The sequence below is a fragment of the Convolutriloba macropyga genome, chromosome 8 (genome assembly GCF_964194025.1).
Source record: "Convolutriloba macropyga chromosome 8, txConMacr16.3, whole genome shotgun sequence".
Classification (NCBI taxonomy): domain Eukaryota; kingdom Metazoa; phylum Xenacoelomorpha; order Acoela; family Convolutidae; genus Convolutriloba; species Convolutriloba macropyga.
Window position 1 is genome coordinate 16,330,886 of NC_134475.1, and position 23,468 is coordinate 16,354,353.

A 23,468-nucleotide genomic window follows, 5' to 3' on the forward strand; every position below is an offset into this window, starting at 1 on the left:
TTTGAATAAAAAGACAACGTTCACAATAATTGCTTCTCTACAAGATTAATTAATAAGTCAAATGGACGGCTAAAACGGTAAACTCGATGCAATTTTCTGTCGCAAAAATTATTCAAAGTCGGAAATTCATTGATTCAACGCAGCGCATGATCAGTTCTTATGACAATTCACTCACTTTCGCTTTTACGTCAAAACGCCGCCTGTTAACATAGTACTTCCGGTAAAAAAACAAGCCTCATTCCTTATCGAGTCGTTAAAAGTCAAACGAAGGCCAATAATAGCACGCTATCGCAGTTACTTAGAATCAATCTGGAGATTGACGAAGAATACCGTATTGAACTCACGCAACGTGACTCTCTCCTGGGAAAATTCCCTCAGCGAACACTACCACTGCTTTGATCACAGTCTCGTTGCTGGTGCCCACTATCAACTGCACGCACGACTAGAACAACAACAAGGTAGTTTGCACAATGCACAACGGACCAAATGGAGTCGAAAAAACTGTGATGCCGAATTATAAGAATTCCAACTCAGATGTTAAACGTTGAAACGTACCGGTACTTCTGGGTTGTCTGACAATTTAGGAATCATCTCCACTTTGACTTCTGTATCCGTCTGAAACAGTCAAATGGTCTGTTCATGTGCGCCATTACATCACAACACAATGCAATCTTTAATGCTGTCACAGAAATTATTGACGATATTAGCTGAGATTTAGTTTTTAAATTTTACTAACCGGAATAGCTCCAACCTCACTGGCCACGAAATCTCCAGACTTTATCTTAGCAGCCGTCTGAAACACAAACTATCTTGCTGACAACGTTTATAACGCCGCAATTTGGTTGTAAAAAATTTTTACAAATTATTTTAATTCGAGCTCTAGTAGCTATCAGCGAACCCAAAACGTAATTAACGGCGACAATTATTTATATTTTAGTACATTTATACATTATACATCTATACATTAGTCAATTATAGATTATACATTAGTGTATACACTAAAGTACACTTCGGAGTTGAAAAATCACGACATGCACTGTGCAGGCGTACCCTGTATTTACGATAGAAGGCAAAAAAAGTCACGTTGGTTTTAAAAAGTGCCTTACTTGTTTGCTCATTTCCACATTCCTCATTTCCATCTCCATATTCTGTTTCTTCTGCTGCAGATTGCGCACTTGTTCCTGCCCCGCATTCCCACTTAACAAAATTCTCTCACCTATCTCAGACGGTAGGTAGCCACGCACTGAAATGTTCATACACTAGAAATTGCATCTGCTGTAAATAGTAATAGATATTCCTTAATAAACTTTAAAAAACAGACAAAAATTTGCTCAAACTTACTCGATTTATAGATAGTTTAGATAGTACTAGTTTAGATAGTTGAGAGAAAAACCATTGACTGATAAAGTTGGAGTTAAAAATAAAGAACTGCTTCAAAAATGCCACAGGTGATCAAAAAATTTGCCCCCTTAGCAAAATTATTTTCACACAAAAGACAGTGCCCCAGTAAAATTCAAATTCTTTGAAAAAAAATCACGAATACCGCAATACAGCTCCGCTCAGCTCATAGCTACAATAATTAAAAGCTAGCTAAAAGTTTTGTTCACAATTGCCAATCATATTTGCGTAGTAACGTACCATCTCCTTCTATTGTACAACAAACTAGCTCCTCTCGTCCGCTTCCAGTGTACTCTCCCTGAAACAGTTAAATGATAAGTAATAAATCTTAAAATCCAAAAAGTGTACAGAAAACTCAAATATTGAAAAACAGTAAAACTTTTCCCTGTTGGGTAGCAGAACTCATTAACGCTCAGTAAATGGAAAAAAGTAAGTTTTTTGGCGCAAAGTTTTGAGTAGTTCACTTTCGAAATAGTTGTTTTTTTTTTAAAAAAAAATAAAACTTCACCGACGATTCATTATTCAACAAAAATCTTTCACTCTAAAATAAATCAGGTCTGTATTCCACATACATTTTCAGCGGCGACTTGTCTATCCATCCAGCTGCGATTTTATGCTTCGCAATTATCCTTCACCATTTAATCAATTATAGCAATAAAACGGCTCAGAAAAGTCAGCAACGAAAAATAAGACTGGTGCTTAATTCAGTGATTCTGCTCTCAGCACTGTGAAGGCTCGAAATGCTTACATATTTGCGTTGATTAGAAATATTTACATAATTGCTGAAGGGGTCTCGGAAATAACAAGGAAAATCCGGATAATTCATTTGATTTAGCTGAAACTATTAAAGCAAACAATTAGGGGTTTCCTTTTTAATAGCTTGTGGTTTTTTTTTCGCGGTGGTTCGTGTACGAAACCGGTGCCAAAGTTGGCCAACACTGCTTACATTGAATATGGGCATTGTTAAGTAGCAAACACTAAGCAAAAATTACAACAGGGAACTTTTTTTTGAAGGCAATGTACGATACGCGATAAGATTATCAAATGGACTCACGACAACTACAGCAGCACACGCAGCAGGTAGTGTATCTTTGAATACAACTTCTCCAGTTTGGGAATCACGCACGTCCATTTTCCCAGAGGTCCACCCCGCCACCAGCTCCAACTGTCCATCCCCATTCACATCGTAAGCAGCCAAACTCAGGGCCAGATTCTTTGACTGTAACAGTCGGCGCTATTACCCATCCTTAAATTTCTCGCATATCTCTAGTGTGCTTTATTTTCTGTCATTCTAATCTGATTTTGAACACAATTAGGACCTTTTCCCTTAATTGTCGTTATATCAAATACATCATAAATTTTTTAATATTAAAATATTAATATTAAGTTAGCTCCTAACCTTGATTCGCCACAACCGAGTGTTTCTTTCATAAACTCCAACTGTTCCATTCTCCAAACTGTAGCCGAACTTAGAGCCCGATATGTAGGTGAGGCACGACACCACCTAAAGAAATGAATTCAACTAATTGATTAATTTCTGAGAAATTGATCTCGAACGCAAAGCACTGCAACTGTTCGCACCCTGACGCTTCAACCATAAAAACTCCTTGAGTATCAAAGAGTAAAAAATTGATGCATAGACAACAGATTAATAAAAAAGGAACTGTTGACTTCACTGACCGACGCTAGGAGTCAGAACATAATGAAAAATTTTTTTTCTGTGTTACTGTTTTCCTGTATTAGACAAATTAAATTAGTTTTTCCCGAAAATTAAAGGAGACAGTACGCTCAACACTAAAAACAATCAGTATTCTCTAAAAAAATCAATAATACAGTGCAATAAATTTTAATGATCAGCTTCATTAGTTTGGATCGTTTCCTATGAATTAGATAGACCTTAAGATGATTTTCTACTACTTGGGAAACTAATCGGGAAAACGAATTGCAAATTCAAGCAGTTGAAAAGGCAAGTGAGGGAGACGCGAAGCAAAACGTGTAAATTGCAACCCCTGTACAACAAAAAATGGAAGCCCACAAAAGTTAAGTTCAAACCAATTCCCGATTGAGAACTGATAGGACTCTTCCTACAAAGAATCTGACTGAAAGGGGATTTAAAAACTGGATTCAAACGTCAAAGCTGTCCTTTCAGTGAAACGAAAAACGCGATTAATGCGTAAATGCAATTAACAAAATGAGAACATAACAGACTAACGTCTCGAACGACCAAGGGGGTAACTAACATCACTAAGGTGGGCTTCAAATGATGTAATTAGAGGTTATTATATACCGCTATAACCACCAATAAAATTAAAAGTAATAAAATACTCCAATTTCGGCGCTTTTTATTAGAATTTTAGTAGTGGACTGCCGCCACTTGAGTTCAGCTGCAAACACTAATAAATGAGAGCGAAATTATAGTTACGCAAAACGAAAAATTCAAAGACGTAAAAGTCACTCGAAAAGTCAAAACGGTAAAGCAATAGCTTTGAATAAAAAAGATCAACACGTTTACAATAATTGCTTCAAACTTGGTTCGAGAGCTATTAAACTCATAAACCATAAACACCAGCTGCTTAAGTAAATGAGGGTGGCTACTGAATAAAACCCTGGCAAATCAAAAAAGCATCGAATTTAATCTCTGGCAGTACAATCAAAATTAAAACATGACAATGAGAAAAGTACGCACATACTCAGCCACGCACGCGTGCAAACATACAGATTTTATGCTCAAAAAGGGCTCCGCACAAGAACTCTTACGCTCACCTGTACACGGATGCACAAGCATACATGTATGCTTACGCATACACATGCTGACACATATGCACAATAAAAATTACACAAGCTCGCAAAAATCTGGTTTCTCTCTCTCTCACACATACACACACACACATATACACACACACACACACACACACACACACACACACACACACACACACACACACGCACACGCACACGCACGCACGCACACACACACACACACACACACACACACACACACTGAGAGACACAGATTTACATACACTCGCGTGCGCATACAAGCACACAAATACACGCACTGTTAATGCCAACAATCAATTTCTTCACTTTTAAGTTGATTCACACTCACACCACCACCATTTTGGGTCATTCTTGATTTTTCTTTCACAGGAATTGAGTTGTAAAAGTTATAGGCGGATGTAAAACGAATATGTAAATAATGTTGTCGCAATGAGGTATGAAAGAACTAAACAAAGGTAACTATGGCAATTGAAACTTTAAAGATAGCCTTCAACAGTCGGGCCGAGCGTTATCATTATGACCTTACATTTCTCGTTATTATTACAAACCAAAATCGTCAGTCAAAATTTGCAAACGCATGCAAACCCATAAAATGGTGGTTGCAAGCAACTAGGTCAATATAAGAGCACAACAGCAGGTCTTGAATGTGTCTCTCTGGTAAAATAGGGTAAAAACTAGCTTTGTCCCACTTTTTATATAATTTTGGTAAAGAACATCCCGCGTATGTATTTATCGACATTCAAACAAGTTTACAACCGCTTAAACAAAATTGAAGAACAAAGTCGGGTCCGCTGAAACATTGCAAAGAAATCCATAACAGTCAAAATGGAGAAGTTGCCAATGTACTATGGCCAACCGGTGTTAACAGCTGCTGATCCCAGCAGCCTCGTTTTCTGCACAGCAGGAATATTTTTCTGTTGAACCCCAATCAAAATCAGTCAGCAGGAGCTCACCCCAGCGTTCTCCCAGCAGAACCAACTTGCAGTAGGGCCCCACTGCTTTCTTCCAATCACCACAATCCCACCATCCGGAGTCAGCAGCAGCTTATTTCAGCCGTCTTCCAGCAAACCATCTTGCAATAGGGAATCGCTAAAGTATTTGAGCCTCCAATCAACATACTCCAGCCATCCGGAGTTAGAAGCAGCTCACTTCCTTGACCTCCAGCGTTCTGCCATCAAAATCATCTTCCATTAGGGCCGCACTAATGTCTTCCAGCCAACATACTACGGCCAGCCGGAGTCATCAGCAGTTCACGCCAGTCGCCTCCAATGTCAGCAGAACGATCTTGCAGTAGAACAGAAGGGAGAGGATCGCGCATTGCGTACAACGAGCTCTTCCTCTGAACCTAGTTTCAGCAAAACTAACGCCAGAAGCTCTTGTCAGAACCGTTAGCGAAGCCGAATGTCTTGTGGACTCTCATAATGTCACCATGAGAAGCAAGAACAATGGTGACAGTCCTACGACGCCAAAAAATTTCCTGCTAGTCACACCAATCAATAAATGCAACGTTCCTGAAGCCGAATTCAATCAGACACTGACCATGATGACTTCGCCGTTGATGCAGGAAAAGCAGACTACGGCTAATTTGGAACTATCTGCTTTCCTTCTAGGTTCTTTCGCTCAACCAACTAAGGCAGTGGACATCTTGCAAAGCCCTGATCGATAGGTAGCTGCTAGGTCATGACGTTAAGAGCACTTGAGGAAATTTAACTAGACCCGCCGTCAAATTCAAACTTGATGAAATTCAAATTCATTCCAAACTCACCCTGAGGAGCAAGTACGAAGATGACATTAAAATGAGGCCAAACTAATTTCTGCTAGGCACACCCGTCTGCAACGTTCCGGAGCTATGTTCAATTACATTTTCTGTCTTTTCTGAAGGTTGCTGCATTGTTTGATCTCATTTTAAAAAAGTGAAGAAAACTGCTTTTTTCATGAAACGGCAATTTTACGGTATTTGTCGTTTTCTATTGTCATGCACTGTCATGACAGGTTGGTGTCACACTTTGTTGTCCCTTATTGTCCTTTTTCTCGACTGAAAACCTTGTCTCGCTAATGACAGTGCCCCATATACTTTCTATGAAATTTGCAATCAACTGTTAATTGGCGTTAAATTTGATTTACTGGTTTTTCGAAATTGATACTGTTGATTAAAACAATATTTATAACAAAAATGAAAAACATAACAATATGAAAAACACTGAAAACACGGTAATCAATTCTGTAAATAGATTTAGATTGCATCCGATGTGATTGCTCAAGACATCGTTCATTTTGAAAGTTTCAATTATTTTCTTTTCAAGTATTCACCCTTAGCTTTTCAAGACATTGGAGCTCCTTTTTGCAAATTCTGCTATTTTTTTTCAATTTTGATTATGTAGGGTCATATGAGTTGAGGACTAAATTTCCTGCTAGGCACATCCGTCTGCAACGTTCCTGGAGCCGAATTCAATCAGACACTGATCATGATGACTTCGCCGTTGATGCAGGAAAAGCTGACTACGGCTAATTTGGAACGATCTGCTTTCCTTCTATGTTCTTTCGCTCAACGAATTAAGACAGTGGACATCTTGCAAAGCCCCGATCGATAGGTAGCTGCGAGGTCATGTGACGTTTAGAGCACGTGAGGTAATTTAACTACACTCGCCGTCAAATTCAAACTTGATGAAATTCAAATTCATTCCAAACTCACCCTGAGGAGCAAGTACGAAGATGACATTAAAATGAGGCCAAACTAATTTCTGCTAGGCACACCCGTCTGCAACGTTCCGGAGCTATGTTCAATTACATTTTCTGTCTTTTCTGAAGGTTGCTGCATTGTTTGATCTCATTTTAAAAAAGAGAAGAAAACTGCTTTTTTCATGAAACGGCAATTTTACGGTATTTGTCGTTTTCTATTGTCATGCACTGTCATGACAGGTTGGTGTCACACTTTGTTGTCCCTTATTGTCCTTTTTCTCGAATGAAAACCTTGTCCCGCTAATGACAGTGCCCCATATACTTTCTATGAAATTTGCAATCAACTGTTAATTGGCGTTAAATTTGATTTACTGGTTTTTCGAAATTGATACTGTTGATTAAAACAATATTTATAACAAAAATGAAAAACATAACAATATGAAAAACACTGAAAACACGGTAATCAATTCTGTAAATAGATTTAGATTGCATCCGATGTGATTGCTCAAGACATCGTTCATTTTGAAAGTTTCAATTATTTTCTTTTCAAGTATTCACCCTTAGCTTTTCAAGACATTGGAGCTCCTTTTTGCAAATTCTGCTATTTTTTTTCAATTTTGATTATGTAGGGTCATATGAGTTGAGGACTAAATTTCCTGCTAGGCACATCCGTCTGCAACGTTCCTGGAGCCGAATTCAATCAGACACTGATCATGATGACTTCGCCGTTGATGCAGGAAAAGCTGACTACGGCTAATTTGGAACGATCTGCTTTCCTTCTATGTTCTTTCGCTCAACGAATTAAGACAGTGGACATCTTGCAAAGCCCCGATCGATAGGTAGCTGCGAGGTCATGTGACGTTTAGAGCACGTGAGGTAATTTAACTACACTCGCCGTCAAATTCATACTTGATGAAATTCAAATTCATTCCAAACTCACCCTGAGAAGCAAGTACGATGACTTACAATGAGGCCAAACAATTTTCTGCTAGGCACACCCGTCTGCAACGTTCCGGAGCTATGTTCAATGAGACAGTCCGGCTAAAAGGGAACAATCTGCTTTCCTAGAATGTTGTTTTGCTCAACCAACTACAGTAATGGACATCTTGCAAAGGAGCTATTGCAGGGAATGACATTTTCTGTCTTTTTAATGAACTTCCCCGAGGGGAATCTGGCTGCTGGGACGAGTCACACGAATTGTCACTGGGCCGCTCTAGGTAACTGCTAGGTCATGTGAATTTAAGAGCGCTTGAGGTAATTTAACTAGAACCACCGTCAAACTCATGCATCTTTATTCGAAACCCACTATCAGGCCAGGGTTAGGTTTTTCGGGCCCCGAGGCTGTCAATGCTTACGATGTTCTTCATTTTAAAGCTGAGTCGAGATTGAAATAATTGATGAAAATTTATCCTTAACCACGACTCAATTATGCGCTTCATCAAAGATCCTTTTCCCGGGTTATCTTTAGGTCGTAACAATAGCTTAAACCTCAAATAAGCAACTGAAATACCGTTTGAATTTGGCCAGTTCAATTAAACTGGTAGCGATGGCACATAAAACACCGTTGAATGCCTTCAGCAATAATGGCAGTAACAAGCCGAGCAATTTGCCCTACTTGATATCATTTATCTCAGCCAAAGTTGTCATATGATGTTTTTTGGTGACTTCTTTTCCTGACAATTTCGATTGCGATAGTTTCTGCTAATATTGCTGTTCCTTGTCCTGCATCCTCCTTTGTCAGTGGGACGAGATATAGGTACGCTAAGAAACAGCTAAGCTATTATGATACAGCTAAGCTATTTTGTCTGGGACTGTTTTGTCTGTGAATATTTTGTAGTTTGGGACTGTTTTGTCGGGAACTGTTTTATCCGGACACAGAAACCACTGATCTCAGATCCGGCTCAGTAGGTTAAGTCCCCAACATGTACAAAAATTTTACCTTTTTGCAAAACTTAGCACCACCGACTTTCTCATTTTACAGCTTAGGCAAGGGAATTTTGTCAAAAACTGCAACTAACCGCCGTTTCCTTCATCTCCATCACAATCTCGTCGTCTTCGAATATGCGGATGTCGTAGTCCTCTGAGCCCACAATCAACTGGTTCCTGCCATTCTGCAACACGGGACACAGAATCATTGCAGTCACACTGTCTCCCGTAATCTACAATCAGAAATTTCAAAACAATCAGGCCTCAATTTCAAACGAGATGGTATCTTAAAAATATAGAGCTGTTTCTTTCTCCACCCATGTGAACATTTTGTTTTCATTATACTGCATGAACAAATTATTGAGTGCTTTTGCAATAATAGCATGCATAGCTTAACAATATGTGGGCTTATCATCACAACTTATAAATTCTACAGAGGATTAAAACTATCAAACATGCCCAACTAAGATCGGACAAATTGCTCTCAATCGAAAAACACGAGATGATAATTAAAAACTATGGCCTAATCAGACTAGTCTGATTAGGTGTGCGAGGTGATAATATAAACATGTGGGAACATCAAAAATTACTCATTGATCCGTGAATTTCCGCCTTCCAGCTATTTTCGAACGCTGTGCATCTTAAAAGACCAGCACAGCTCATCGACAATTTCACCTAGACCTAACACTGAATTGCTTTCAAAAGTGTACCCCCATTTCTGTCGAAGGAAAGTCAAATGGTGAGAAGAAAAAACGGTCAGGGGACGTACAAACACTCGAATAAAAAGAAAGAGCAACAGGACTAACTTATCTACCCCAAATTATAAAACGGCTTACCACGGGAAGATGAAAGTTCAGGAGTAGGTTCAATATCAAAAGCAATGGTATAGCTGTTTTGAGTAGTCTCTTCAAAAATTGCTTAAACAGCAAAAATTTCGGGAATCAGGCAACCTTCATAAGAGAAAAACGGCATTTGGAAGTGAATTCCACATCTTTTGAAATAATTGAAGTAAATTGCAACTTTGAGTTAAAACTTATTTCAAAATTTGTTGTTGTAAAATTTGAAACGATATCTGTATCTCCAATTCGAAATTCTGCGATTCGAAAGCAATATCAGACACTTTAGAAGTAATTGCATATTCCAGAGAAAAAAGTATCTCTAAGTACCTTCTACACTAGTTTTTTAAAGTCTAATTTAATGTAGAGAATTTTGAAAGAATTTGGCAAAGCATTTTAACAGCATTTGGTGAAGTAAAAAGAGGACTCTCTAGTGTTTAAGCCCAAAAAGTGTTCACAGTCGTTTTTGATAACGGTTCATATAAATTTCTTTTAAAATAGCAAAATCTCGCTCCAATGTATGCAAGGAATAATTTGAAAGATAAATACACCCGTCAGCGCAATAAACGTTGATCCCCTAGTCGGGAGGAAGACTAACATTAATCAACCCTTGCCAATCGATATATCAAGGGGGAATTCAAAAATGGCACTGTTCAGCTGCATCAAGTAAACAAATCTTTACATAAGGTTTCCAAAAGTCACAATTTCGATCATTTCTGCTTACATTGTTAATCTAATCAACAAGCATTATCAGTCGGTAATTTTTACTCAAACTATAATAAATTTAACAAAAATATGTCAACAGTGTTAACCATAGTGTTACTGGTTTTATCTTGTAAGGTACAGGAGGGTTGCTGCATTGTTTGATCCTATTTTAAAAAGGAAAAGAAAACTCCTGCTTTTTTTCATGAAACGGCAATTTTATGGTATTTGTCGTTCTCTATTGTCATGCACTTTCATGACAGGATGTTGTCACACTTTGTGGTCCCTTATTGTCCTTTTTGTCGACTAAAAACCTTGTATCGCTAATGACTGTGCCCCAAAAACTTTTATGAAATGTGAAATCAACTGTTAATTGGCGTTAAATTTGATTTAACGGTTTTTGGAAATTGATACTGTTGATTAAAACAAAATTTATAACAAAAACGAAAAACATAACGATATGAAAAACACTGAAAACACGGTAATCAATTCTAAAAATAGATTCATATTGCATCCGAAGTTACTGCTCAAGACATCGTTCAATTTGAAAGTTTCAATTATTTTCTCTTCAAGTATTCACCCTTATCTTTTCAAGACATTGGAGCTCCTTTTTGCAAATTCTGCTCCATTTTTATTTTCAATTTTGATTATGAAGGGTCATATGAGTTGAGGACTAAATTTCCTGCTAGGCACATCCGTCTGCAACGTTCCTCAAGCCGGATTCAATCAGACACTGAAAATGATGACTTCGCCGTTGATACCAGACAGGCAGACTACGGCTAATTTGGAACGATCTGCTTTCCTATGTTCCTTCGCTCAACAAACTAAGGCAGTGGACATTTTGCAAAGCCCCGATCGATAGGAAGCTGCTAGGTGTCATGTGACGTTAAGAGCACTTGAGGTAATTCAACTAGACCCGCCGTCAAATTCATACTTGTTGAAATTCAAACTCAATCCAAACTCACCCTGAGAAAAAGTACGAATATGACATTACATTGAGGCAAAACTATTTTATGCTAGGCACACCCGTCTGCAACGTTCTGGAGCTCTGTTCAATGACACTTTCTGTCTTTTTAAAAAAACTTCACCTAGAGGAATTTGGCTGCTGGGCGAGTCAGATTTTCACTGGGCCCAATCGATATATCAAGGAGGAATTCAAAAATGGCGCTTTCCAGCTGCATCAAGTAAACAAATCTTAACATAAGGATTCCAAAAGTCACAATTTCGATCATTTCTGCTTACATTGTTAATCTAATCAACAAGCATTATCAGTCGGTAATTTTTACTCAAACTATGATAAATTTTACAGAAATATGTCAACAGTGTAAACCATAGTGTTACTGGTTTTATCTTGTAAGGTACAGGAGGGTTGCTGCATTGTTTGATCCTATTTTAAAAAGGAAAAGAAAACTCCTGCTTTTTTTCATGAAACGGCAATTTTATGGTATTTGTCGTTCTCTATTGTCATGCACTTTCATGACAGGATGTTGTCACACTTTGTGGTCCCTTATTGTCCTTTTTGTCGACTAAAAACCTTGTATCGCTAATGACTGTGCCCCAAAAACTTTTATGAAATGTGAAATCAACTGTTAATTGGCGTTAAATTTGATTTAACGGTTTTTGGAAATTGATACTGTTGATTAAAACAAAATTTATAACAAAAACGAAAAACATAACGATATGAAAAACACTGAAAACACGGTAATCAATTCTAAAAATAGATTCATATTGCATCCGAAGTTACTGCTCAAGACATCGTTCAATTTGAAAGTTTCAATTATTTTCTCTTCAAGTATTCACCCTTATCTTTTCAAGACATTGGAGCTCCTTTTTGCAAATTCTGCTCCATTTCTATTTTCAATTTTGATTATGAAGGGTCATATGAGTTGAGGACTAAATTTCCTGCTAGGCACATCCGTCTGCAACGTTCCTCAAGCCGGATTCAATCAGACACTGAAAATGATGACTTCGCCGTTGATACCAGACAGGCAGACTACGACTAATTTGGAACGATCTGCTTTCCTATGTTCCTTCGCTCAACAAACTAAGGCAGTGGACATTTTGCAAAGCCCCGATCGATAGGAAGCTGCTAGGTGTCATGTGACGTTAAGAGCACTTGAGGTAATTCAACTAGACCCGCCGTCAAATTCATACTTGTTGAAATTCAAATTCATTCCAAACTAACCCTGAGAATAAAGTACGAATATGACATTACATTGAGGCAAAACTATTTTATGCTAGGCACACCCGTCTGCAACGTTCTGGAGCTATGTTCAATAACACTTTCTGTCTTTTTAAAAAAACTTCCCCTAGAGGAATTTGGCTGCTGGGCGAGTCAGATTTTCACTGGGCCCAATCGATATATCAAGGAGGAATTCAAAAATGGCGCTTTCCAGCTGCATCAAGTAAACAAATCATTACATAAGGTTTCCAAAAGTTACAATTTCGATCATTGCTTACATTGTTACAAACATCAACAGTCGGTAATTTTTACTCAAACTATGATAAACTTTACAAAAATATGTCAAAAGTGTTAACCATAGTGTTACTGGTTTTATCTTGTAAGATACAGGAGGGTTGCTGCATTGTTTGATCCCATTTTAAAAAAGAAAAAACTGCTTTTTTCATGAAACGGCAATTTTACAGTATTTGTCGTTTTCTATTGTCATGCACTTTCATGACAGGTTGTTGTTACACTTCGCTGTCCCTTATTGTGTAATCCAAGAGATTTGAATTTTAGTGGAACACGGTCTTTTTAAGGTAAGTTCACGACTTTTCTATGTCGGATGTCAATGGGAAATTCAATTGTAGAAGCAACTACAGTCACGTTGAAGTCAAAAAGAGAACAAACAATGGAGTAATTCAAAGCCCGATCTTTTTTCTAACGCCTGACGAAGGTCAACGAACACCTAGTAACTGTCTTCATAAGATTAGTGATTTTTGCCTGTTTTGCCTGTTTTTGTTGATCTTTTTTGACCGACTTTCTACTGCCTATATACACCTATTCAACGTTTCCAGTTGATAGTCTCTGGTGGTTTTTATGACTAAGATTATGATTTCGCAAAAAACAGCGATTTTGTTAGTGTTGACATGTTTGTTGTTCTTTTTGTTGTCTAATTGTGAAACCTCCAATATGACAGACCCCGATGCCTTACCAATGAACAAAGCTATCCAACGTTTACAGTTGATAACTTTAGGTTTCTATGACTATCACTATGCATTCTAATAAAAATAAAAATTCTAATAAAAAATTAAAAATAACAGAATATTAGTGAAATTTTTGAATATTAGTGAAATTTTTGAATATTAGTGAAATTTTTGAATATTAGTGAAATTTTTGTTTCGATCGTAAATTTTTTTCTCATTAGTGACTGGACTAATTGGCTCCTTAACGAGGCACAATTGAAGTTTTGAAATTCAATTGTCTCAAATTATATCTAGCGGTTATAACGACTTTGACAATGATTGTTTTTACTAAAATAATGCCACTGAAGTCTGATGAGTTGCCCTCAAATAACAGGTCAGGGCAATTTAATTTAGAGCGGTAAAGCTTAAGAAATTTTTATGGATGGTTCGACCCTACATGGTTCGAATCTGCGACTTCCAGGACGCAGAAAAGGTGTTGATAACCCATTGCTCACAATCGCTTTATCATAGCATTAAAATTAATTTTCGAGTGAGAGAAATTGCGATCACGCAAAAATTACGATGTCGTGAAAAGGACACTTGAAAGCAAATATCATTCTTGAACAAAAGATTAAAAATGGCCAGGCAAAATGTTGCATTAAAAAGACACTTTCAAAAAAATTGCTTCGTACGACCGCAAGTAATCTGCGAAAATGTCGCTGTCCTGTAACTTTATCGCGTTAATGATGAAACTCATTGGCTCTCTAGTGAAACAAAATTGAATCTATTCAATGGTGTCGTTGCATATCTTATAGATTCGACAACTTTGACACCAGTTGTTTTTTGAAAAAGCTTTTTGAGAAGCGTCCGCGTCCTTGTGTGCTGTAGTTTTCGTTTTCTTGTTAGTCTCACCGACCCTTTTAATAAAGTTACCAACAATGTGTTTGGTTTTAAAATGCAGCAGTCTGAACTCTTATGGAAAAAATTTTTCGCTGTAAGGATTCGTGAATCACTGGTTTCTTTTAGAAAATGGGAATAGAATTTTTGAGAGATCTTATATGTTCATCTTTACTGAGGCTGATCTCAAGGCCTATAACTTGTCCCATGGTTTTGAATTGTAATTGCGGACTTTTTGCTTTTCTTTTAATTCGTCGCGTTCCTCGGTTTTTGTTCACAGCCATCTAGCACTCATCAGGTTTTTTTGTGCTGAACGTTTGTGTTGGCAGAATCAAGTACTTCCTTATTTTAACGCAACCCCTGCAGCTTGTCGGAAAATAGCCGCATCTTTAAAAGAGCAATCAATTTGACTTGATTTCGTAGTTAGACATACTTCGGTTTCATAATGAGAGGACAAGGACTGATATCCACAGAAATAAACATTAGATGTGGTAACTAAGACTAAATAGATAACCTTGAAACAAGGGACAGCAAAACCTGGGTTTCGTCGGTTTCTACTTTCATTTTGTTCAATTTTGATTGTTCTGCTGAGCAAAGCTGTTTTTTAAAAAATCAGCAGGATGAGAAAAGAGAAAGAAAACCAGTCTAGAGAAGTCAAAAAGATTTCACACAAAATGTCAAAAGCCGCAAAATAACTTTAAAGGATACAAATTTATGACTAGCGAAGAAGTAGGAGTGAAACAATTTCACGCCGCAAAATCAACGGCCTTTTCGTTCCACTTCCTGTTCGGAGTGGCCAAAACCATCACATCAACTGAATTCAGAATACATAAACGTGTGAACAGATCTTAAAAAATAAAGCCATCGCCCGAATACAATTCAAATTCCTTGAATTGTAAAACTAAGGAGCGCTATAGTAGCCTGCTCAGATGAGGGTGGATAATAAAAAGGAGGAAACATGAACCAAACAGAAACATATTTATACACGTTGACAAATGTAAATTCACAAATTCCAATTTGACATTGTAAATAGCATATTTTAGAAGCAAATTTTAGTCAACAAAAATTTTGTCGCTGCTAACGACTTTCATATCAATCGACGCATAATCAGAAGTTTAAAATATCTAGAATTGAATAAACTGCAAAACTCACATACAAGAAAATCCAGATAGAGGTTGGCCAGTTTTTTGTAGGACGCCGCATGTTTAGTCCTAGAAAAAACATGTGCAACTTCATCATAGATTTGTTCAGTTTACAATGCAAAATGTGGCTCAAAATTATAGAGTCACGAGCAAGTTAAACGAATTGCACGTGGTAATGAACACACTGCTTCTTATGGAAAACTGGCCAACTTCTATCTGGATTTTCTTCGTACGCAAGCTTGTCAGTTTATCCAAACTTAGACCTAATAAACTTCTGATCCTTTTGCGTCAATTGACGAAAATAACTGGAAATGGCCAAAAATATTTTAATATTGACTTCAAATACAGGCAGTTTACCAAGTAAAATTGCGTTTTGTGGGTTTACTTTTGTCAACGAATGTAACAAACTTCTAAAGAGTCATGATATTTTTAAATACTTTATAGTAATTCACTTTAACAATTCAAGAACCACATTATTTTTCGTTCAGTGCAACAACTTTGTGTTGCTATCTACGTTTACAGGGAAATTAAGTCGGCCTTTAACAATGTGTGAATGAAGAAAATTTAACTGTTTCTGTGACGTTAATGAGCACAACAAAAAACCGCAATTGCTTTGAGCAATATTAGCTAAATCAGACCATTTTCTAGTAAAACAGTCATTGATATTTTCAGCGTCTTAAGTACTCTTTGAAAAACATTTTGAAGCACCATTAATAATGTTGCATGCAAAAACTTTTCTTAAAAATGGAGGTTAAATTTGGTGACGTTAAGAATTGTGACGTAATAAAGTGTCGATTATAAGTTCCGAAATCTATTTACAAAATTTCTCGACAGACAGAATAAACATTTGACTCAAACGATATAAACAATTTTCAATCAAATTAGAGCACCGATCGAGTTACTTTTTGCTGTTCTAAGATAGCAAGAAAAAGTTCTTTTTAGAGTCTTGCCAGGCCCATATCAGCGATTTATGGGTTTAGATATCAACTGACCATAACCCAATATGATGTGCGAGAATTTTGACAATGCTTATGCTTTTTGGGCTGACAATTACTTGTGGAAAACCGATACGAACAGGTTGAATTAACAACAGAAAACAAGTGGTACATATCAAGATGGCTAAAAAGGGTACATTTATGATGTATTTCTAGTTGAAATACCATTCGAACTAAAGGCAATTACATCCAGAATTTGCTAGTAAATCAACAAATTTGATTTCAACAATAGTCTACGGGACGATCATATAGAACTATGTCCTCGTTAACCACATAGGCCAACAATTGAGCTTGATTAGTCTTCTCTTTTTGAACTTGTTTTGCAAGCAGACGATTGCTTTTTGCCCTCAAATCGGTCTTCGGATTTCCATCACATTGCGGCGCTGCTTTGACTTCGTTGCCCGAAATAAAGGTGTTCACATTCGAAATAGAATCCTTTTCCTGGCCTTCCTGTGATCTAACAATGTTGCTCATATTTTGTTTTGCAAGGAGATAGTTTTGGTAGCTGCACGTACATACATCTCTCAAAATTTGATTCCGACCCAATCTTTCCAACTCGCTTTCGACGACATCACCATTTTCGGTAGGTTTGTCATCAAACAACTGAGATTCGTGAATCCATTCGCTTCGTCCGCATTGGTTGCATTGACGTCGTTTCGGTCCATCCAACCAGTCGAGGAACTTTACGTAGGATAAAGCTAGTCCAGTGTAAACACCAACAAAGCCAGCCAGTTCCAAAAACACCATATTCGCAAAGATTAGCAACAAAAACCGTCAACTCCACAAAGGCGCAAACTGAACTTGCTTCCCCGAACGATAGTTAGCAAGGTTCAGTTCAAATGAAATAAATGTACAATAGACTTCTACAAAAACAATAAATTCACAGCAACTAATTTTTGTTGTGCCTGACCTATTATTTATAGACCCAATTTGCTAAAATGGTTGTTAATCTGATGTAAGTAGGTTACTAAGTTACATTGACGCTATAACGAGCTATAATTTCTATCTTATCTCATTTTAACAACTACTGCTTCCATTCAATGTAATGAGTGCTCGGTTAGCTAATTAGACGGATACTAACTAAACAAAGTTTGACTTCCTTCGTTACAAAACTTGATAGTCTTAATAACATCCGGAACAATTCTCACTTATCAAAGCTAATAGTTTCATTTTACAATAATTACCACTCAGCTGCTTCACAATTTAGTTCAAAAAAATAATTTCATTCAAATTTGCGCATAAAATCAAAAACATAAAATTCAGTTTTTAAGATTTGAACACTCGATTAATTACGAGGGAGGAAATTTATTTTAGATTCAAAACTCCTACAAAATTGGTGCCAGGTTGATCTCAGATTATCACTTAGCCTGATAGATTGATTGATTGACTGTAAGAAAATTCCTTAGTTTCTTAAAATAACGCAGGAGTTTTCCTTAAGAACATTCTGAGTATTCTGTTTTGTTTTCAGTACAGATACTATTGAGTTAAAAACGAGATTCTCGCAATCATAATGAAATTGGTTTGGTTTCTACAGCAAATTTCATCAACATAGTCGGTTGCCTATTAAAACTAAGATGTTCACAGGACGGGGAAACAGTTCCGTAAGCCTTAATTTTCTGGAACTGTGACAAGGAACGGACGGGAGAAAATGAAATCAATTGCTTCCAAGTTGAGACAGTTTATCATGTAAATTTGCCACTTGATTGTCTACTTTTTTCAAAGAATACTAAAGTAACCAAGTGATCAAACGACGTGCTTTTTAATGCCTGCACAATTTTTTTCCTCAATTCTTACAAATGAACAAATATCTGTTCACTCTGCTTAGTTTGACTCCTGAAAGTGACTAACTCGAGAGACATTTTTATACGTAACATCTACACAGCATATAATTATTCATAATCATCTTTCAAAATTGGATTCTTCGTTGAGCCAAGAATATAAACGGTTTCTAAAATGACTATTAGAGCATTTGACAATTGCATTGAACAGAATCTGTTTCCTCATTTCCACATAAGTTGCAGGCCCTCTAGATTCCCAATTAACGGAAAGAACTGAAGTACGAGTAACTAAAATATAGCCGTAAGACTTCAGAAACGAAATAAATGAAGCATTGCACTCCACTGACCTTGAAAGAAGAGAGTCTCAAGGGATCAACATTTTCTGTTTGTGCCCCCCCCCCCCCGCTGAGTGGATGCATATAGAGACGCACGTGTCATAGTTTTACATATTGAATTAGTAAGTTATGATACGTGCTCTGTAACCGGGGAGTAACGTACTGTGATGGGGGGGGGGGGGACAAATGGAAGATCCTTTTTTCAAACTATCTCAAAACGAGACAACAAAGAAACAAAATTTTAATAAAACGTAGCCCAGGGCACTCCGGCAGCGACTGAAGGCCATGCAAAAAAGTCGCCGCTTTAATAAAAATAACAGTAAAAAAGCTAAAATATCTGTTCTCAATCTACCCCTCTCCCCACCCCCCCCCCCCCACCTACATTTACACTTTCAATGTTGTTAAAAACAGTTTTTATTTTAAAGTGAACACTTTGAGGAACATTATTTATAAAAATTATCACCTGTAAAATTTGAGATCTATTCTGTTCACCCAAGTGTTTTTTGGGTCTTTCCCATTATAACCCCCCATGAAATTATAGCCCCCCTGATTATGGTATAATTATCATGATTGGGGGGTATAGGTTATCTGACCACTAAGCTGGGGGGCTATAATGGTAAAGACCCGTGTTTTTTAAGCCCCCCATTACTATGTGTTGTTACATGACACGTTTTTATGTTAAAAAAATAGCACTTGTCTGGGGCGTTAAAGTTTTATGCCCACTTAGCTGGAGAGGGTACAGAAGGTCCAAAGTAAAACAAAGCTAGCAGATTTCCAGAAAATAGCTGCAAAAGCTTTGTAATCTGCAGTGTCAAATAAAAAAAAAAACAAAAAATTCTTTGTTAAATTCAGGTATGTTAAATTTTGATCGAGAATCTTTGCATCTTTTCCGTTTGCTCCCCCCCCCTTACAGAGCACGCGACATTACATTGTAAAAAATATCGCACATGCTCCTGGGGTGGGGGAGGTACAAACGGAAAAGATCCGAATCTTTATTAATCGCCACGAAGCGATAGCGGCTATTATTGGCGACATCATGATTTTTTCGTCATCTCCAGCGATGATTCATGCGACCTGAATTCTTGGAATTGACTTTCAATTTCAGAGATTTCTACCGCTTTGCAGTTAAAATTTGTGTGCGCGACGTCATTTGTTCTGCTTTTAGGTCAATTACGTGACTTACCTCACTCAAAAAAATAACTTCTGAACTCGCTTAATGAAGTTGAAATTTTTCGTACATTTACTAGTTAAAGGTCAACAGTGCGCATCTACGTAGTGCCTTACGTATATGCCCCAATTCTTGAGTATTAGTCTAGAGTTTGTGATTTCGAATATTCATTTTGAAAAAGCTCCATTACGGCCTTTTCCTTAGAGAGTATGTGTCTCAAAAAATGACAGTCCATGTAACACAAAATTCTAGTGGTCTATTAAAGGACTGGTGGTCAATCTGTCTCTTATTTCTTTAGTTGTTTCAATTCATTGAAAGCCATAAGCGTCTACCGCGGCTATTTTCCGACAATCTGCCGGCTATGTTAACTAATTGCTGCTTCAATCAGCTGCTCTCAAATAATATTCAATTCACATTCACCTAACCTTATCTCTTTGAATTAAAGTAAAGAAAAGTCAATTTCATAGTGAGGAAGTTGGAGAGTGAGGTAAGTCATATGTGAACAAAAACTTAACACGCGAATGAACATAAAAACTCGCGCCACTATGAGTGAAAAATGACATCACGCTGGCAATTCTGAAGAAATTACACAAACAAAAAACTGATTTGAAGTGATTGTGACGTCATTTGGTCGTAAAAAATCTTACAAAAATGCAAAAAGCCCCAAAAAATCACTCGGCTAAAACAAATTCATTCCAAATTTAGTAAGTAACCTGATTTTAGCCGTGAAATTTAAATTTCATTGCAGTTTCTAAATCTGTTCAGTAATAAATCACTTAAAAACTTAATTAGCCATTATACTTCGATTCCAATTCAATTCAAACTTTTGAGAAATAAGACGGGCTAGTAATTTAGCTATAATTTTCTAAGATAATTTTCCTAAGATAGCCCAGTCAAGTTAAAAATTTCACGTTTATACCCTACGCCCTCCCAAGTTTCCAGTATCTTTTCGGTTTGTAGTCTAGTCATCTGCTGCGCTATTCCCAAGCGATGTAATCGCTATGTAATGCCACACAGGCTCGTTTTATAACATTTTTTTAAAAATTTACTTAAGATCAATACTGGAAACCTCAATTTCCCCAACAAGACAATTTGAATTTATGCCGCAGTAGTTCAATCACGAGAGGAACCAGATTCTATAAAACATCACATCAAAAAATTGAGTTCAAAGTTAGTTTTCAGCAATAAAAAGTTCAACACTGTGATGTATGCGGATCTATCTTTTCTGTAGTTGAATAAAATAAGTGTGATGACCTGATTGGTTCTTTACCATTATAGACGAAATAAGAAGATAGTCCCTCATTATGTATAGATTACATGACTGAGAAAACCTCTTAGTAACTGATAAAATGTGCTATTAATCGAGAACTGCGCAGTCATTTGATATGTCAGCCAGAATTTCGCAGTGGCTTTAGCACGAGTCACGTAACCTAGCTCGAAACACGAGCTTTGTAATCTGACACTGGTGAAATCTGGTACTTTAAAACTTCCATGTGCTTGTTTCGAGTTAATTGTGGTTATTGGAGGTCCATAGGTTGTTGCGGGTCTATAATGGGAAAGAACCACCTGATATTCATATCTGACATTTCTAGCCTTCCCAAATCTGCTTCTAGTAATCCTTCTTCGGAACTTTCTTCTTCTTTATCGTCAATTGTAAAGTCTGTTGAGTTAACTATTTTTTCAGGTGGACAAGCTTGCAGCTCGCAAGCAACTGGACACGCCTCGACCTTCACCTGGTCTGTTGAGGTTGCTGGACCGTTAGCAGATGTTGACGGCAAAGATTCATGCACTGTCATCTCTTTTCCCTTTACCATTTGATCTTGGTTTAGATGTATTCTACCACCAAAACCCTACATAAGAGTTGTTATGTAGCAAGTTACTGCGCCCAAAATGTACGTGCGTGCGCCTGGATGGGGCGAAAAATCTTTTCCGTTTTAGACTACCCATAATAGTTTGGGGTATATTATTGCAAACTCCAGAAGCATGTGCTACATGTCTGTTGGCTTACACTTTACTGGAGGTTTGGGGAACAAGGAAGTGCTATACTGAGACGAACAACTTTGGAGGAAGATTAGTAAAACAGTGCATGGACATGGTCTCCAACCTCCACGTGGTGCCCCTGGGTTAACCACTACGAGGTTAGTTAGCGATAGTTAGCGAAGTGAATAGTGTGAGGAGTGTGCCGCGAACATGGCCACCTCGGACTCAAAATAAATTTGGTTTTGAATTCCTTGCCGGTCCGATATTCATCAACGCAGGTAAGAGACTGAGATAAAAAGAATTGAGGCAGAGCATCGGAAAGCGCTTGAAAGAAAGGAGCGTGCGCCTGGATGGGGCGAAAAATCTTTTACGTTTTAGACTACCCATAATAGTTTGGGGTATATTATTGCAAACTCCAGAAGCATGTGCTACATGTCTGTTGGCTTACACTTTACTGGAGGTTTGGGGAACAAGGAAGTGCTAGACTGAGACGAACAACTTTGGAGGAAGATTAGTAAAACAGTGCATGGACATGGTCCCCAACCTCCACGTGGTGCCCCTGGGTTAACCACTACGAGGTTAGTTAGCGATAGTTAGCGAAGTGAATAGTGTGAGGAGTGTGCCGCGAACATGGCCACCTCGGACTCAAAATAAATTTGGTTTTGAATTCCTTGCCGGTCCGATATTCATCAACACAGGTAAGAGACTGAGATAAAAAGAATTGAGGCAGAGCATCGGAAAGCGCTTGAAAGAAAGGAGCGTGCGCCTGGATGGGGCGAAAAATCTTTTCCGTTTTAGACTACCCATAATAGTTTGGGGTATATTATTGCAAACTCCAGAAGCATGTGCTACATGTCTGTTGGCTTACACTTTACTGGAGGTTTGGGGAACAAGGAAGTGCTATACTGAGACGAACAACTTTGGAGGAAGATTAGTAAAACAGTGCATGGACATGGTCCCCAACCTCCACGTGGTGCCCCTGGGTTAACCACTACGAGGTTAGTTAGCGATAGTTAGCGAAGTGAATAGTGTGAGGAGTGTGCCGCGAACACGGCCACCTCGGCTTCAAAATAAATTTGGTTTTGAATTCCTTGCCGGTCCGATATTCATCAACGCAGGTAAGAGACTGAGATAAAAAGAATTGAGGCAGAGCATCGGAAAGCGCTTGAAAGAAAGGAGCGTGCGCCTGGATGGGGCGAAAAATCTTTTCCGTTTTAGACTACCCATTATAGTTTGGAGTATATTATTGCAAACTCCAGAAGCATGTGCTACATGTCTGTTGGCTTACACTTTACAGGAGGTTTGGGGAACAAGGAAGTGCTATACTAAGACGAACAACTTTGGAGGAAGATTAGTAAAACAGTGCATGGACATGGTCCCCAACCTCCACGTGGTGCCCCTGGGTTAACCACTACAAGGTTAGTTAGCGATAGTTAGCGAAGTGAATAGTGTGAGGAGTGTGCCGCGAACATGGCCACCTCGGACTCAAAATAAATTTGGTTTTGAATTCCTTGCCGGTCCGATATTCATCAACACAGGTAAGAGACTGAGATAAAAAGAATTGAGGCAGAGCATCGGAAAGCGCTTGAAAGAAAGGAGCGTGCGCCTGGATGGGGCGAAAAATCTTTTCCGTTTTAGACTACCCATAATAGTTTGGGGTATATTATTGCAAACTCCAGAAGCATGTGCTACATGTCTGTTGGCTTACACTTTACTGGAGGTTTG

General features: G+C 37.9%; 2 protein-coding genes across 5 annotated transcripts in view; both read right to left on the reverse strand.

The window, feature by feature from the left end:
• The window catches only part of LOC142344513 (BBSome complex member BBS2-like), an 89,461-nt gene that overhangs the window by 18,457 nt on the left and 47,536 nt on the right, over positions 1-23,468 (reverse strand). For all 4 annotated transcript variants that reach the window (XM_075396234.1, XM_075396233.1, XM_075396231.1 and 1 more), the window contains exons 4-11: positions 8,877-9,017; positions 2,798-2,902; positions 2,453-2,617; positions 1,639-1,696; positions 1,107-1,243; positions 737-793; positions 556-615; positions 345-442 (exon numbers count right to left, since the gene is read on the reverse strand). In XM_075396234.1, coding sequence (XP_075252349.1) covers positions 345-442; positions 556-615; positions 737-793; positions 1,107-1,243; positions 1,639-1,696; positions 2,453-2,617; positions 2,798-2,902; positions 8,877-9,017 — 821 coding nt within the window. The remainder of the gene's footprint in view (positions 1-344; positions 443-555; positions 616-736; positions 794-1,106; positions 1,244-1,638; positions 1,697-2,452; positions 2,618-2,797; positions 2,903-8,876; positions 9,018-23,468) is intronic.
• Positions 20,662-22,689, reverse strand: LOC142344516 (uncharacterized). Its single transcript, XM_075396238.1, has 2 exons — positions 21,330-22,689; positions 20,662-21,017 (listed from the first exon to the last, which is right to left on the reverse strand). The coding sequence occupies exons 1-2, from the start codon at positions 21,575-21,577 to the stop codon at positions 20,957-20,959; spliced, it is 309 nt and encodes a 102-aa protein (XP_075252353.1). The 5' UTR covers positions 21,578-22,689; the 3' UTR covers positions 20,662-20,956.

Bases quoted from the DNA above. Each gene is read 5' to 3' on its own strand.
- LOC142344516 (XM_075396238.1), bottom strand. From the start codon at position 21,577: ATGGTAAAGGGAAAAGAGATGACAGTGCATGAATCTTTGCCGTCAACA. The intron at 21,018-21,329 runs GTGGTTCTTTCC...AGAACCAATCAG, and splicing joins ATGTCAGATATGAATATCAG to GTCATCACACTTATTTTATT.